Genomic DNA, 13,067 nt, shown 5'->3' on the forward strand with positions numbered 1-13,067 from the left:
AATCCATACTTTCCTTGGCTCTATATAAAACTTACAAAACAAGACTAAGTGCTTGGTCGACTGATCTGAGGTTTTATCACAAGGACACAATATCAATTTGCGCGACCAGTCATTCATTTTTGGCCAAGACATTAATCTATGGATATTTCCCAGCCTGAACCTAGTCAGGAGAAATCTATCAAACGTGCAAGATACAAATGATAAGTAAGGCTCCATCCCCAGGGTTGTACGTATCAACTGATGCTGCCTCACAGTGACCTTATTTGAAATTTCCCCTGTCATTCTAGTTGTTTCCAATATGTGGAGACAAGCTGTTTTTAGGGTCCTTCTGGCAATCTCCAACATAGATATTGGATTTAGAAAACTCTGGATGACCCAGATCATTCATAAAATCGTGGATCAATTTAATCCAGGGTATCCGCAGAGCCCCCTCTCACCTCAGTGCATCTCTTAAAATCTCTCTATTTAACTTTGTCTGATCTTTGCACCAAACTGTATGCCACAGAAGTATTGGCTCTACTTTTACTAGATCTGCTATATAGTGTAGACCCAGTTCTTCATGACAAATAGATAAGGAGGTGCCCTGGGGTACAGATCACATATGCCTTAATAAGGCATTTTCAACTGTTTGTATTAGAGTAGCGTATGTGAAACCCCACATCCCTGCCCCATATATTGCCATCGTAATACATTTTGCTTTATAAATATTTAGGAGTTCTGAAGGTGGTTTCCTCCCTAGTTTTTTTGCAAATGTTATTCGAGCTGAGGAGCACATGACCTATATAAACAAATATGTTTTACTTGTTTAATCATTGAAGGCTCTTAAAAACGTCATAAGAATATGAGTCCCGTGCAGTGCTTCCTGACAGCCAGCTGGTGAAGGTCTACCCGTTGTAGTACCAGGACACGTAGGCAGTTACACCAGCAGCTGGGGACAGTGCGCAAGCACCCAGACAGCCCTGCACGCCAGTTGTGTCACAACAATATAATTGTTTATCCTGGATCATTTTACTCAAAGGTTAGAATTCAAATTATATATTCATACTAATGTTTCATACTTTCCGTCTAAGCTAGAGAGAGTTTCTAGCCCCCTGTGATATATTGTACTGTGGCTCTTACTTGTTCACTATCTTGCTTGTCTTAAATGCAACTTGTGAACTCCCATGACGATGAAGTTGCAATGCCTATGGGCACCGGTTTGTGGTGTCTTCAACTTGAAAGAAAGTCATTTCTTTCCAATTCATTTTGATTTTTACTTTCCAGCTGTAAATATTACTGAAATCACAAATCACTGTTGGCTTCCAAGCACAACCACCCATGGTCCTTCTGGTCCTGCCAAATTAATACTAGCATGCTTTTCTTCACTAAATTTAAAAGTGTATCTGAGTTTGCGCCATTGAAAAAAATAAGTTTAGGAAATATTGGAGAGTCACTGCCTCTCGAAAGACACTTCTAACTCTAATGGAGCGCTCAATGTTGCTGCTAAACCCTAAAATTACCCTTGCCATCCAAAAACCCAAACCCACCCCAAAACTACCCTTGCCACCCAAAAAACCATACCCACCCAAAATCCTAAAATGGCCCTTGCCCCCCAAAAAACACATATCCACCATAAACCCTAAAATTACCCTTGCCACCCTAAACCCTAAAAACCCATACACACCCTTATATACAAACACTGTACTTATCTAATTCTTACATTTAACCTGCATATGCCTTTACCATTCATGCTTTTACAATGTAATTCATTGTAAAGGCATGTGTTGTAAAGAAATATGTGTGGTAAAACCTTGCGTTGTAATGGTAATGCGTTGAAACTGCACTTGTGTTGTTACAACCGCGTTGTAATGGTAACACGTTGTAATGACCGCGTTGTAATGGTTGTTTCCCTTGCTAATACGTATGAACAAAATGGTAGCAATCGAAACTCTATAAGACATCCTTTGGCATTCAAAGCGAACCAGACCACAGAGTTTATGATGATAATGGTTCTGACCTGCTTAACCCCATCGCGCTCACCCCAGATGTTTTGATTTGGACTGCCTGGTTTTTGAATTTCTCCTGTGAGTGATATACCAAAATGGAATCTCACCCATCGTAAACTGTTAAAATTAAATGAATGTGTGGCTGCCAGTGCCCACCTTTTAAAATATGACTTATTGTTGTGTAACTAAGGCAAGAGGTTCTGCAATGGTTATATGTGAACATGTATGTAGGCTGAGCAAGGAAGACTACTGTATGACTCAGCCTGGTATGTGTGCACAGGTAGCATGTCATAGATGGGACCTTGAATAAATTGGTTGTTGTCTGTACTCGCCATATAATTTAATTGGGTAAACCAAAAGAAATGTTTCCTTTCTTTGTGACTAGAGCAGTAAGTCTGTAAAGCTTTATTGTTTTTAAACCGAGGGTGAAACCTGCACATAATATTTTTGCAATGGCTCAACATAGAGTAATGCCTACATGACGTTTCCTGTTATTAAAAAGGTCCTGATCACAAATAAAATATTATTTTGACCATATTTGAACTTTTCCCCACATTCTTGGATTGCCAATATCGTCTTGAACCAGCCCTTCTATAGATTCTGACTTTGAACTGTCCCTGCAAAATAGACCCGTTTGGAGGGGAGAGTAGCTGCCTCCTAGTAGATGAAGAGGATGGGACGAGAAATCTGCATAGGGTGATAAGCTGACTTTCCCCCGACAGTCCTGGGCATTCCTCTGTCGCAGTCACAGTGGAGACGGGCACAAGCAACCCAGGATTGGTTTCACCCTAGTTAGGGCTCATTAGCTGGGTATAGCTTGGCTCCAGAGACAGTGTTTGGGCACACCCATACCATGTAGGGCAACAAGGTATACCAAAAAATTATGGATGGAATGCCGGTTCTGGGCTGCCAGTGTTCCAATTCAGAGGGGACCCGGCCTGGCAGTTTGCAATGTGCTGTTTCCGTTGGAGCAGGTTCAAAGCTGATTTGCATATGGCTATGTCCAAACGGGTATGGCATGGTGTGCAAAATAATGATTTATTGAGATGCAGCCAGAGGGATTATCAGTGACTGAGATCAATTTGAGCATTTCATACATCACTTTTTTGTGAAGTTTTATCAGCCAAATCAGGAGCACAACTAAAAGCTATGGGGATGCTATAACAAAACTCAAAGGACTAAAAACTATCCTGTGTCTGCGGACATCTATCCATTGTAACACAGATTTTGTACCAGCAAGAGAAAGTACAATTTGCAACAAATGGAACGATGGTGACTGTTGAACAGTAGCAAGCTGGAAAGGGACAAGTCATATGATTTGGAAATAGTAAAAAACAGTTGTTAATATTACTGATCAAGAACAATTTCAATATTACTGATTACAGGCTGTGTACAACCAGTCCAATGATTGAGGCAGCAGTGACCAGACCACACACACCTGGAAATACCAATGGCACAGTCTATTAAATATGCATGATGCTTCTCTTTCCATTCAACAAGGTCGAACTTCTATTAATAAGAGGTAGAAAATTCTTGGAAGTGAAATTTCTGATACACGTGTGAGGATTTTATGAGGAGGCATATAATAAAGTAACAAATTGATCCTTAATAGGCAATCTATTTTAAAAGTAATAGTGGCTGGTATCCCTGAGAAGTTGAATAAAATGTTACTAAATAGTAAGAGCCAATGCTAGAGAGGATGCCGACATAGAGGGGTTCCAATTTCTATTTTGTGGGGATGCCCAAAACGTACAAGTTTCTGGAATTGACAGCTATAAAAGAAATAATGGGCTACCTAAATCCCAAAGATCCAGTGGTCATGGTCCTTGGCGTTGGACCAGAAATCTGGGAAACTATCCAAAAAGAAAAATGTATAAATATATATATATATATATATATATATATATATATATATATATATATATATATATATATATATATATATATATATATATATATATATATATATATATATATATATATATATATATATATATATATATGTGTGTGTGTGTCTTGGAGAAAATATATATAGCACATGAGTGAAAACAGACAGCAGCTTTTAAAATAACTGACTGTTCTAAGATATCTTGCCTATAGATGAGACTTCATGTATATCTAGTTGAAGAAAAAAATAACTTTTTTTCATTCTGGGTTCCGGTATGGATGAATATAAATACATATTGCAGGGAAGTAACATGTCACCAAGATTTAACAGTGCTACATCTTTTTGATTAATTTTATGAATAAAACAAATTAGGAGAGATAACCAGCTTAATAAACAAGAAACTATAGGAGATACAAAGCATAAGCCTTGGGAAGGTCCAAATCGACTTGAACAACAGGTTGGTAGAATGGGAGGAGGGTGGAAGCAGGAATCTTAGTTGATTTAAGTCTTACTTGATAGTTAACCAGCAGAATTAAAAGATCATTGTACAGCATGCAAAGGGAATACATGGAAGGTGTACTACTCAATGCAATTTTCTTGTTTTGCAAATATACAATTATTATTTGCCTGAATCAATGATAATTGACCATGGGTCTTTATAAATGTAGTATCTCTGACCCCAAACTACCATAACTTGGAATCCAGAATAGCACACACACCACAGGTGTTTGTATTCACATTTAATAGATCTCAAAACATGTCACCAGCACCCACTCCCGCAAAGAAAATGATGCATTTGTGGCCTCTCCTAACCAAATAAGAAGGTTGTATTTCTGATCTAAATATGTAGACGTTTTTGCACTGCTTATCTACACAGAAATGGACAATCACTATGTTCACTTGATATTTGTTATTATTTATCCAAACACACATCTTAATTGACTTTTATTTTCTTGTTAGGGTAAAACTCAGTCCCAGATGTTAATTGTTGATCGTGGGTTTGACCCTGTATCCACACTACTGCATGAGCTCACCTTTCAGGCGATGGCATATGATTTGCTACCAATTGAAAATGATACATACAAGTAAGTAATATGTTAATTAGAAAAATGGTTTTCATGTTGCTGGTTGTACGAGTGGGCTTAATGTTATTTGTTTTCAACGTATTGAATTGCAATAATAACCCTATGCTGCATATAGTTACAAAGTTTCAAATGCATAAAGCGCAATGTTGTTGATGGCAAAGAATTCCCAAGGGGGAAAAGGATGGATCGGGATGACGGTGAGTCAAAATAATTCATTACCATTGAGGAACAGAGGGGACAGCTTGAACACCTTCTTCCCTTTTTAGAAAAAAACATAGAACATTAAAATGCAGTTATGTTTCCCATTGGAGATTAAGGATAAGTTCTTAATTTCTCTCTGGAAATCGAAGTCCCTTGTGTTAAGTTGCTTAGAGGTATATGTATTAGCATCATTTGTAAGCTGATGATTTTTATTTAAACATTTAGGGCAATTCAAGTGTGGATTACAAAATGCAAAACTTTAACAATTCTCCAGACGTTCCAAAATTATATTTCATAATACGTTTGCATAAGTTCTTAGCAGGGTGTCTCTCAGACCATCTTGAAGATTCTAGTTTTCTTGATTTCACTCTTCCTCCTACCCCCATCCCCAAAGTGGGTTTCAATCCACAGAGTACAGAAACAGCTCTTCCTTACCACACTCAGTGATTTTTTGATGGCCTAGGTGGTGTCTCCCAGTTTGCCTGGTACTTCTCAATTATTCTAATGCCTTTTGTATGGTGAATCTTACCCGTTTTTGTTGTGTAGGAGCCACTCTCTTGCACTTCTCCTCTCTTCCGTTCTTAGGCTTTGGCTATCGTGTGGAGCATATCAATTTGAAACGACTATCCATGATCATAAGCTCTTTCTGTCTGGAAATTGTTTCCAATGCTAATTTTTACTGCTAGTTTTGAGCTTTGACCACCCCCAGACAAGTTTCAAAACACTTAGTAGTCTAGTCTAACTTCCAGTCAGGTCTCAATAAGCAGTAATTTTCTGAAACAATACAAAGGTTTTGATATTGGGCCAGGACAGTCATTGGAAGCTTGCTTTCTGGCCCACCGAATTGTGTCCCTTCTCCGATTCCCAAGGTAAAGAGACTGACTTCCATCACGATCACAGATAAAAATATTGTCAAAGCAAGTTATGGTTCCTGTTGCGGGGACCCTGTGTTTATTTTTGTGACAAAAGGTCTTTAAAATGTAACCGCTATGAAAGGGAAAATAAATAATCCTAGTGCCACTATTCATTATTTGCAAGCAAAACAGGTGATGGACAGAATGTGGATCAATGTCACACATTCACCCCAGTCCGAAGATCTGGGCCCAAATCCATCGTTTTTTTGCACTCCACACCACCCTGGGTTAGACAATGGCGATATGCAAATCAGCTCTGACCCTGTGCCCCATGGGAACAGTCCAGTCCGAACTACAAAAGCCATGTCCTTCCCAGAACGGAATCAAGCATCCGAGGACCGGACCGGTTTCGAGGTAACACCTCTCATCAGCCCGGCTAGCTTGACTCCAGTGGTGTGGAGTGCCTGGGACCCACGTCTGAGCATCCCCAGCGCTCTTAGGGCGGAATTTGTAAACAAAACAGGTGATGGACAGAATATGGATCAATGTCACACATTCACTCAAGTCCGAAGATCTGGGCCCAAATCCATCGTTTTTTTGCACTCCACACCACCCTGGGTTAGACAATGGCGATATGCAAATCAGCTCTGACCCTGTGCCCCATGGGAACAGTCCAGTCCGAACTACAAAAGCCATGTCCTTCCCAGAACGGAATCAAGCATCCGAGGACCGGACCGGTTTCGAGGTAACACCTCTCATCAGCCCGGCTAGCTTGACTCCAGTGGTGTGGAGTGCCTGAGACCCACGTCTGAGCATCCCCAGCGCACTTAGGGCGGAATTTGCAAACAAAACAGGTGATGGACAGAATGTGGATCAATGTCACACATTCACCCCAGTCCGAAGATCTGGGCCCAAATCCATCGTTTTTTTGCACTCCACACCACCCTGGGTTAGACAATGGCGATATGCAAATCAGCTCTGACCCTGTGCCCCATGGGAACAGTCCAGTCCGAACTACAAAAGCCATGTCCTTCCCAGAACGGAATCAAGCATCCGAGGACCGGACCGGTTTCGAGGTAACACCTCATCAGCCCGGCTAGCTTGACTCCAGTGGTGTGGAGTGCCTGGGACCCACGTCTGAGCATCCCCAGCGCACTTAGGGCGGAATTTGCAAACAAAACAGGTGATGGACAGAATGTGGATCAATGTCACACATTCACCCCAGTCCGAAGATCTGGGCCCAAATCCATCGTTTTTTTGCACTCCACACCACCCTGGGTTAGACAATGGCGATATGCAAATCAGCTCTGACCCTGTGCCCCATGGGAACAGTCCAGTCCGAACTACAAAAGCCATGTCCTTCCCAGAACGGAATCAAGCATCCGAGGACCGGACCGGTTTCGAGGTAACACCTCTCATCAGCCCGGCTAGCTTGACTCCAGTGGTGTGGAGTGCCTGGGACCCACGTCTGAGCATCCCCAGCGCACTTAGGGCGGAATTTGCAAACAAAACAGGTGATGGACAGAATGTGGATCAATGTCACACATTCACCCCAGCCCGAAGATCTGGGCCCAAATCCATCCAGTTCAGACGTGGGTCCCAGAGCCTCCACACCACTGGAGTCAAGCTAGCCGGGCTGATGAGAGGTGTTACCTCGAAACCGGTCCGGTCCTCGGATGCTTGATTCCGGTCTGGGAAAGATATGGCTGTTGTAGTTCGGACTGGACTGTTCCCATGGGGCACAGGGTCAGAGCTGATTTGCATAAAGCCATTATCTAACCCAGGGTGGTGTGGAGTGCAAAAAACGATGGATTTAGGCCCAGATCCTTGTACTGGGGTGAATGTAAGACATTGATCTACATTCTGTCCATCAAATTGTTTTTTGTAATTTTCTCCCTGAGTGTACTGGGGTAGCTCAGACGTGGGTCCCAGAGCCTCCACACCACTGGAGTCAAGCTAGCCGGGCTGATGAGAGGTGTTACCTCGAAACCGGTCCGGTCCTCGGATGCTTGATTCCGGTCTGGGAAAGATATGGCTGTTGTAGTTCGGACTGGACTGTTCCCATGGGGCACAGGGTCAGAGCTGATTTGCATAAAGCCATTATCTAACCCAGGGTGGTGTGGAGTGCAAAAAACGATGGATTTAGGCCCAGATCCTTGTACTGGGGTGAATGTAAGACATTGATCTACATTCTGTCCATCAAAATGTTTTTTGTAATTTTCTCCCTGAGTGTACTGGGGTAGCTCAGACGTGGGTCCCAGAGCCTCCACACCACTGGAGTCAAGCTAGCCGGGCTGATGAGAGGTGTTACCTCGAAACCGGTCCGGTCCTCGGATGCTTGATTCCGGTCTGGGAAAGATATGGCTGTTGTAGTTCGGACTGGACTGTTCCCATGGGGCACAGGGTCAGAGCTGATTTGCATAAAGCCATTATCTAACCCAGGGTGGTGTGGAGTGCAAAAAACGATGGATTTAGGCCCAGATCCTTGTACTGGGGTGAATGTAAGACATTGATCTACATTCTGTCCATCAAATTGTTTTTTGTAATTTTCTCCCTGAGTGTACTGGGGTAGCTCAGACGTGGGTCCCAGAGCCTCCACACCACTGGAGTCAAGCTAGCCGGGCTGATGAGAGGTGTTACCTCGAAACCGGTCTGTTTCTCGGATGCTTGATTCCGGTCTGGGAAAGATATGGCTGTTGTAGTTCGGACTGGACTGTTCCCATGGGGCACAGGGTCAGAGCTGATTTGCATAAAGCCATTATCTAACCCAGGGTGGTGTGGAGTGCAAAAAACGATGGATTTAGGCCCAGATCCTTGTACTGGGGTGAATGTAAGACATTGATCTACATTCTGTCCATCAAATTGTTTTTTGTAATTTTCTCCCTGAGTGTACTGGGGTAGCTCAGACGTGGGTCCCAGAGCCTCCACACCACTGGAGTCAAGCTAGCCGGGCTGATGAGAGGTGTTACCTCGAAACCGGTCCGGTCCTCGGATGCTTGATTCCGGTCTGGGAAAGATATGGCTGTTGTAGTTCGGACTGGACTGTTCCCATGGGGCACAGGGTCAGAGCTGATTTGCATAAAGCCATTATCTAACCCAGGGTGGTGTGGAGTGCAAAAAACGATGGATTTAGGCCCAGATCCTTGTACTGGGGTGAATGTAAGACATTGATCTACATTCTGTCCATCAAAATGTTTTTTGTAATTTTCTCCCTGAGTGTACTGGGGTAGCTCAGACGTGGGTCCCAGAGCCTCCACACCACTGGAGTCAAGCTAGCCGGGCTGATGAGAGGTGTTACCTCGAAACCGGTCCGGTCCTCGGATGCTTGATTCCGGTCTGGGAAAGATATGGCTGTTGTAGTTCGGACTGGACTGTTCCCATGGGGCACAGGGTCAGAGCTGATTTGCATAAAGCCATTATCTAACCCAGGGTGGTGTGGAGTGCAAAAAACGATGGATTTAGGCCCAGATCCTTGTACTGGGGTGAATGTAAGACATTGATCTACATTCTGTCCATCAAATTGTTTTTTGTAATTTTCTCCCTGAGTGTACTGGGGTAGCTCAGACGTGGGTCCCAGAGCCTCCACACCACTGGAGTCAAGCTAGCCGGGCTGATGAGAGGTGTTACCTCGAAACCGGTCCGGTCCTCGGATGCTTGATTCCGGTCTGGGAAAGATATGGCTGTTGTAGTTCGGACTGGACTGTTCCCATGGGGCACAGGGTCAGAGCTGATTTGCATAAAGCCATTATCTAACCCAGGGTGGTGTGGAGTGCAAAAAACGATGGATTTAGGCCCAGATCCTTGTACTGGGGTGAATGTAAGACATTGATCTACATTCTGTCCATCAAATTGTTTTTTGTAATTTTCTCCCTGAGTGTACTGGGGTAGCTCAGACGTGGGTCCCAGAGCCTCCACACCACTGGAGTCAAGCTAGCCGGGCTGATGAGAGGTGTTACCTCGAAACCGGTCCGGTCCTCGGATGCTTGATTCCGGTCTGGGAAAGATATGGCTGTTGTAGTTCGGACTGGACTGTTCCCATGGGGCACAGGGTCAGAGCTGATTTGCATAAAGCCATTATCTAACCCAGGGTGGTGTGGAGTGCAAAAAACGATGGATTTAGGCCCAGATCCTTGTACTGGGGTGAATGTAAGACATTGATCTACATTCTGTCCATCAAATTGTTTTTTGTAATTTTCTCCCTGAGTGTACTGGGGTAGCTCAGACGTGGGTCCCAGAGCCTCCACACCACTGGAGTCAAGCTAGCCGGGCTGATGAGAGGTGTTACCTCGAAACCGGTCCGGTCCTCGGATGCTTGATTCCGGTCTGGGAAAGATATGGCTGTTGTAGTTCGGACTGGACTGTTCCCATGGGGCACAGGGTCAGAGCTGATTTGCATAAAGCCATTATCTAACCCAGGGTGGTGTGGAGTGCAAAAAACGATGGATTTAGGCCCAGATCCTTGTACTGGGGTGAATGTAAGACATTGATCTACATTCTGTCCATCAAATTGTTTTTTGTAATTTTCTCCCTGAGTGTACTGGGGTAGCTCAGACGTGGGTCCCAGAGCCTCCACACCACTGGAGTCAAGCTAGCCAGGCTGATGAGAGGTGTTACCTCGAAACCGGTCCGGTCCTCGGATGCTTGATTCCGGTCTGGGAAAGATATGGCTGTTGTAGTTCGGACTGGACTGTTCCCATGGGGCACAGGGTCAGAGCTGATTTGCATAAAGCCATTATCTAACCCAGGGTGGTGTGGAGTGCAAAAAACGATGGATTTAGGCCCAGATCCTTGTACTGGGGTGAATGTAAGACATTGATCTACATTCTGTCCATCAAATTGTTTTTTGTAATTTTCTCCCTGAGTGTACTGGGGTAGCTCAGACGTGGGTCCCAGAGCCTCCACACCACTGGAGTCAAGCTAGCCGGGCTGATGAGAGGTGTTACCTCGAAACCGGTCCGGTCCTCGGATGCTTGATTCCGGTCTGGGAAAGATATGGCTGTTGTAGTTCGGACTGGACTGTTCCCATGGGGCACAGGGTCAGAGCTGATTTGCATAAAGCCATTATCTAACCCAGGGTGGTGTGGAGTGCAAAAAACGATGGATTTAGGCCCAGATCCTTGTACTGGGGTGAATGTAAGACATTGATCTACATTCTGTCCATCAAATTTTTTTTTGTACTATTCATTATTGCCAACATCTTAATAGCTCGTGGTTGAATAGAAATTATGTAACCATGCTGAATGTGTTTTTTTCAATTTGTAGGACGTTATGGTAATTGATACACGTACAAGATAAAACTCCAAGTGTTCTAGGAATATGGCAACGATCACCAGATTATATCGTTAAGAAAATAGTGAAATTACATTTCCACTGTGTCTAGAATGCACTGCAAATGACCAGGTGTTATGAAATACAAATGGAACCAGTCACATGTATATGTAACTTCGCTCACTTTTCACACATGTGGAGTGAGCTATGGCAGAGGGGTCTGGGTATTTAGGAGGAATGGATAAGTTGAGGGGGCGGGGGGGAGGCATGTACACAAAATCTGCAATAGTCAATAATTGATGTTTAGATGTTTTAGTAGAAGTAGATCAATTGTGCATCAGGTGCTGGGGAATTACCAATGAAAATAAGTTAAGAAAACTGTTAGAAATTCCATAAAGAGATGTGAGACACGTTATCGGCCCATTAGGGTATCCAGATGACATAACCCTTTCCCTCCCTAGAAAACCTAAAGTCTTATTTTGCCACTGGGAGTTTGTTTTCAGGGCACTTAAGCAGCAAACAATAGGCACCATGTTTCCTAAAACATTTAACTCCTGTCCTCCTCAGACATTAGGAACATCTTTGTCTTCTTCAGAAAACTCTTCTCCGCTTGGGACAGCACTAATGCCAGAACTTCAACTAGGCTCTCCCAGCACTTACACTGATCATAACCTGTCTGTTCAATTACTCCTTTTACAGGAGCCATCCCCAGGAACCTTTAACATGCAATCATCACATCTGTTCTAAAAAAACTTAGATGGTCAGTCAAGCTATGGACCCATCTACCTTTTTTGTGTTACAAAGACAGTAAAACCTGTTGTTACCCACCAACTGTCGGCACACCTGTAGTCAAGCAGCTGTCTGAGTGTTCAATCAGGCTTCAACACTGTAAGGGTACAGAGACCATTGTAGTTTGCATCAGGGAAGAAGGTTGGTCCCTTTAGGGGCGACGGCTTGCAATACACCCAATGATTTACCGAAGCTGGGCTATGTGTCCGTCTAAAGATCTGAAGTACCTGAGCATTAGCGTACCCTACTCCTAGAAGGATACTTTGTCAGTGAATGTAGAGCATGTGATTTCGATTAGTGACTTTTTGAACCCTGTTATCTCTGTTCCCAATTTGGAGGGTTGCACTAGTTAATATAGTGGTTCTCCCCAGCTGTTTATATGATATACTTCAAGGAGTGATGCTTCTTCTCTCTAAAGGGAGCATGCAAACTGCATGTGCCCTTAGATAGTAATCGTTCACTCACCACACATTATAGAAGGTACCAAATCAGGTTTCCAATCATTTTTATCTGCTGAAAAAAGTGTTGCTGATGTTCTACTGCTCCAAGAAAATAGTTCTAATACTTATTGTGGTCATGTTACACAATGTGGATTGAGCCTGTCTGTCTCTTATGAGATTCTGAACAGGAGAAGCAGCTCCCTAGCCCCCACCCCCAGGCCAACAGACTATTGGCTATTCAGCTACCAGGCAACGCTGAGCCCTCCCCTCACACTTGCCCAGGCTCCTTAAGGCTTTGCTGGGTGCACCCCAAATCATTCTCCTCCATCTTGTGAGTTGCAGCCTACCTGTGCCCCAGATTGCAGTGAGCAGAGTTCAGGAAGTAGTAAGGAGACAGACTAGTGCTGTCTCTTCCCCAAAACAAAAGTTGTTAAAAAAACGATGTTCTCTTTCTTTGATTACTGTCTTTGCCTGTGGTTGTAACAGTTTACAATTGTAGTTTTAACCTACCTGTGATTGCATATTTTATCACCTGTTTTGTGTTTTAAACTTGTGGT

At 43.6% G+C, this 13,067-nt stretch overlaps 1 protein-coding gene across 1 annotated transcript in view; it reads left to right on the plus strand.

Moving 5' to 3' along the window:
* STXBP3 (syntaxin binding protein 3) overlaps window positions 1–13,067 on the plus strand; it is a 189,742-nt gene that overhangs the window by 88,493 nt on the left and 88,182 nt on the right. Inside the window, exon 9 of the mRNA XM_086953899.1 lies at window positions 4,834–4,958. Within this exon, the coding sequence (XP_086810025.1) occupies window positions 4,834–4,958 (125 nt within the window). The remainder of the gene's footprint in view (window positions 1–4,833; window positions 4,959–13,067) is intronic.

Source organism: Lissotriton vulgaris, chromosome 1_1, assembly GCF_964263255.1.
Source record: "Lissotriton vulgaris chromosome 1_1, aLisVul1.2, whole genome shotgun sequence".
Taxonomy (NCBI): domain Eukaryota; kingdom Metazoa; phylum Chordata; class Amphibia; order Caudata; family Salamandridae; genus Lissotriton; species Lissotriton vulgaris.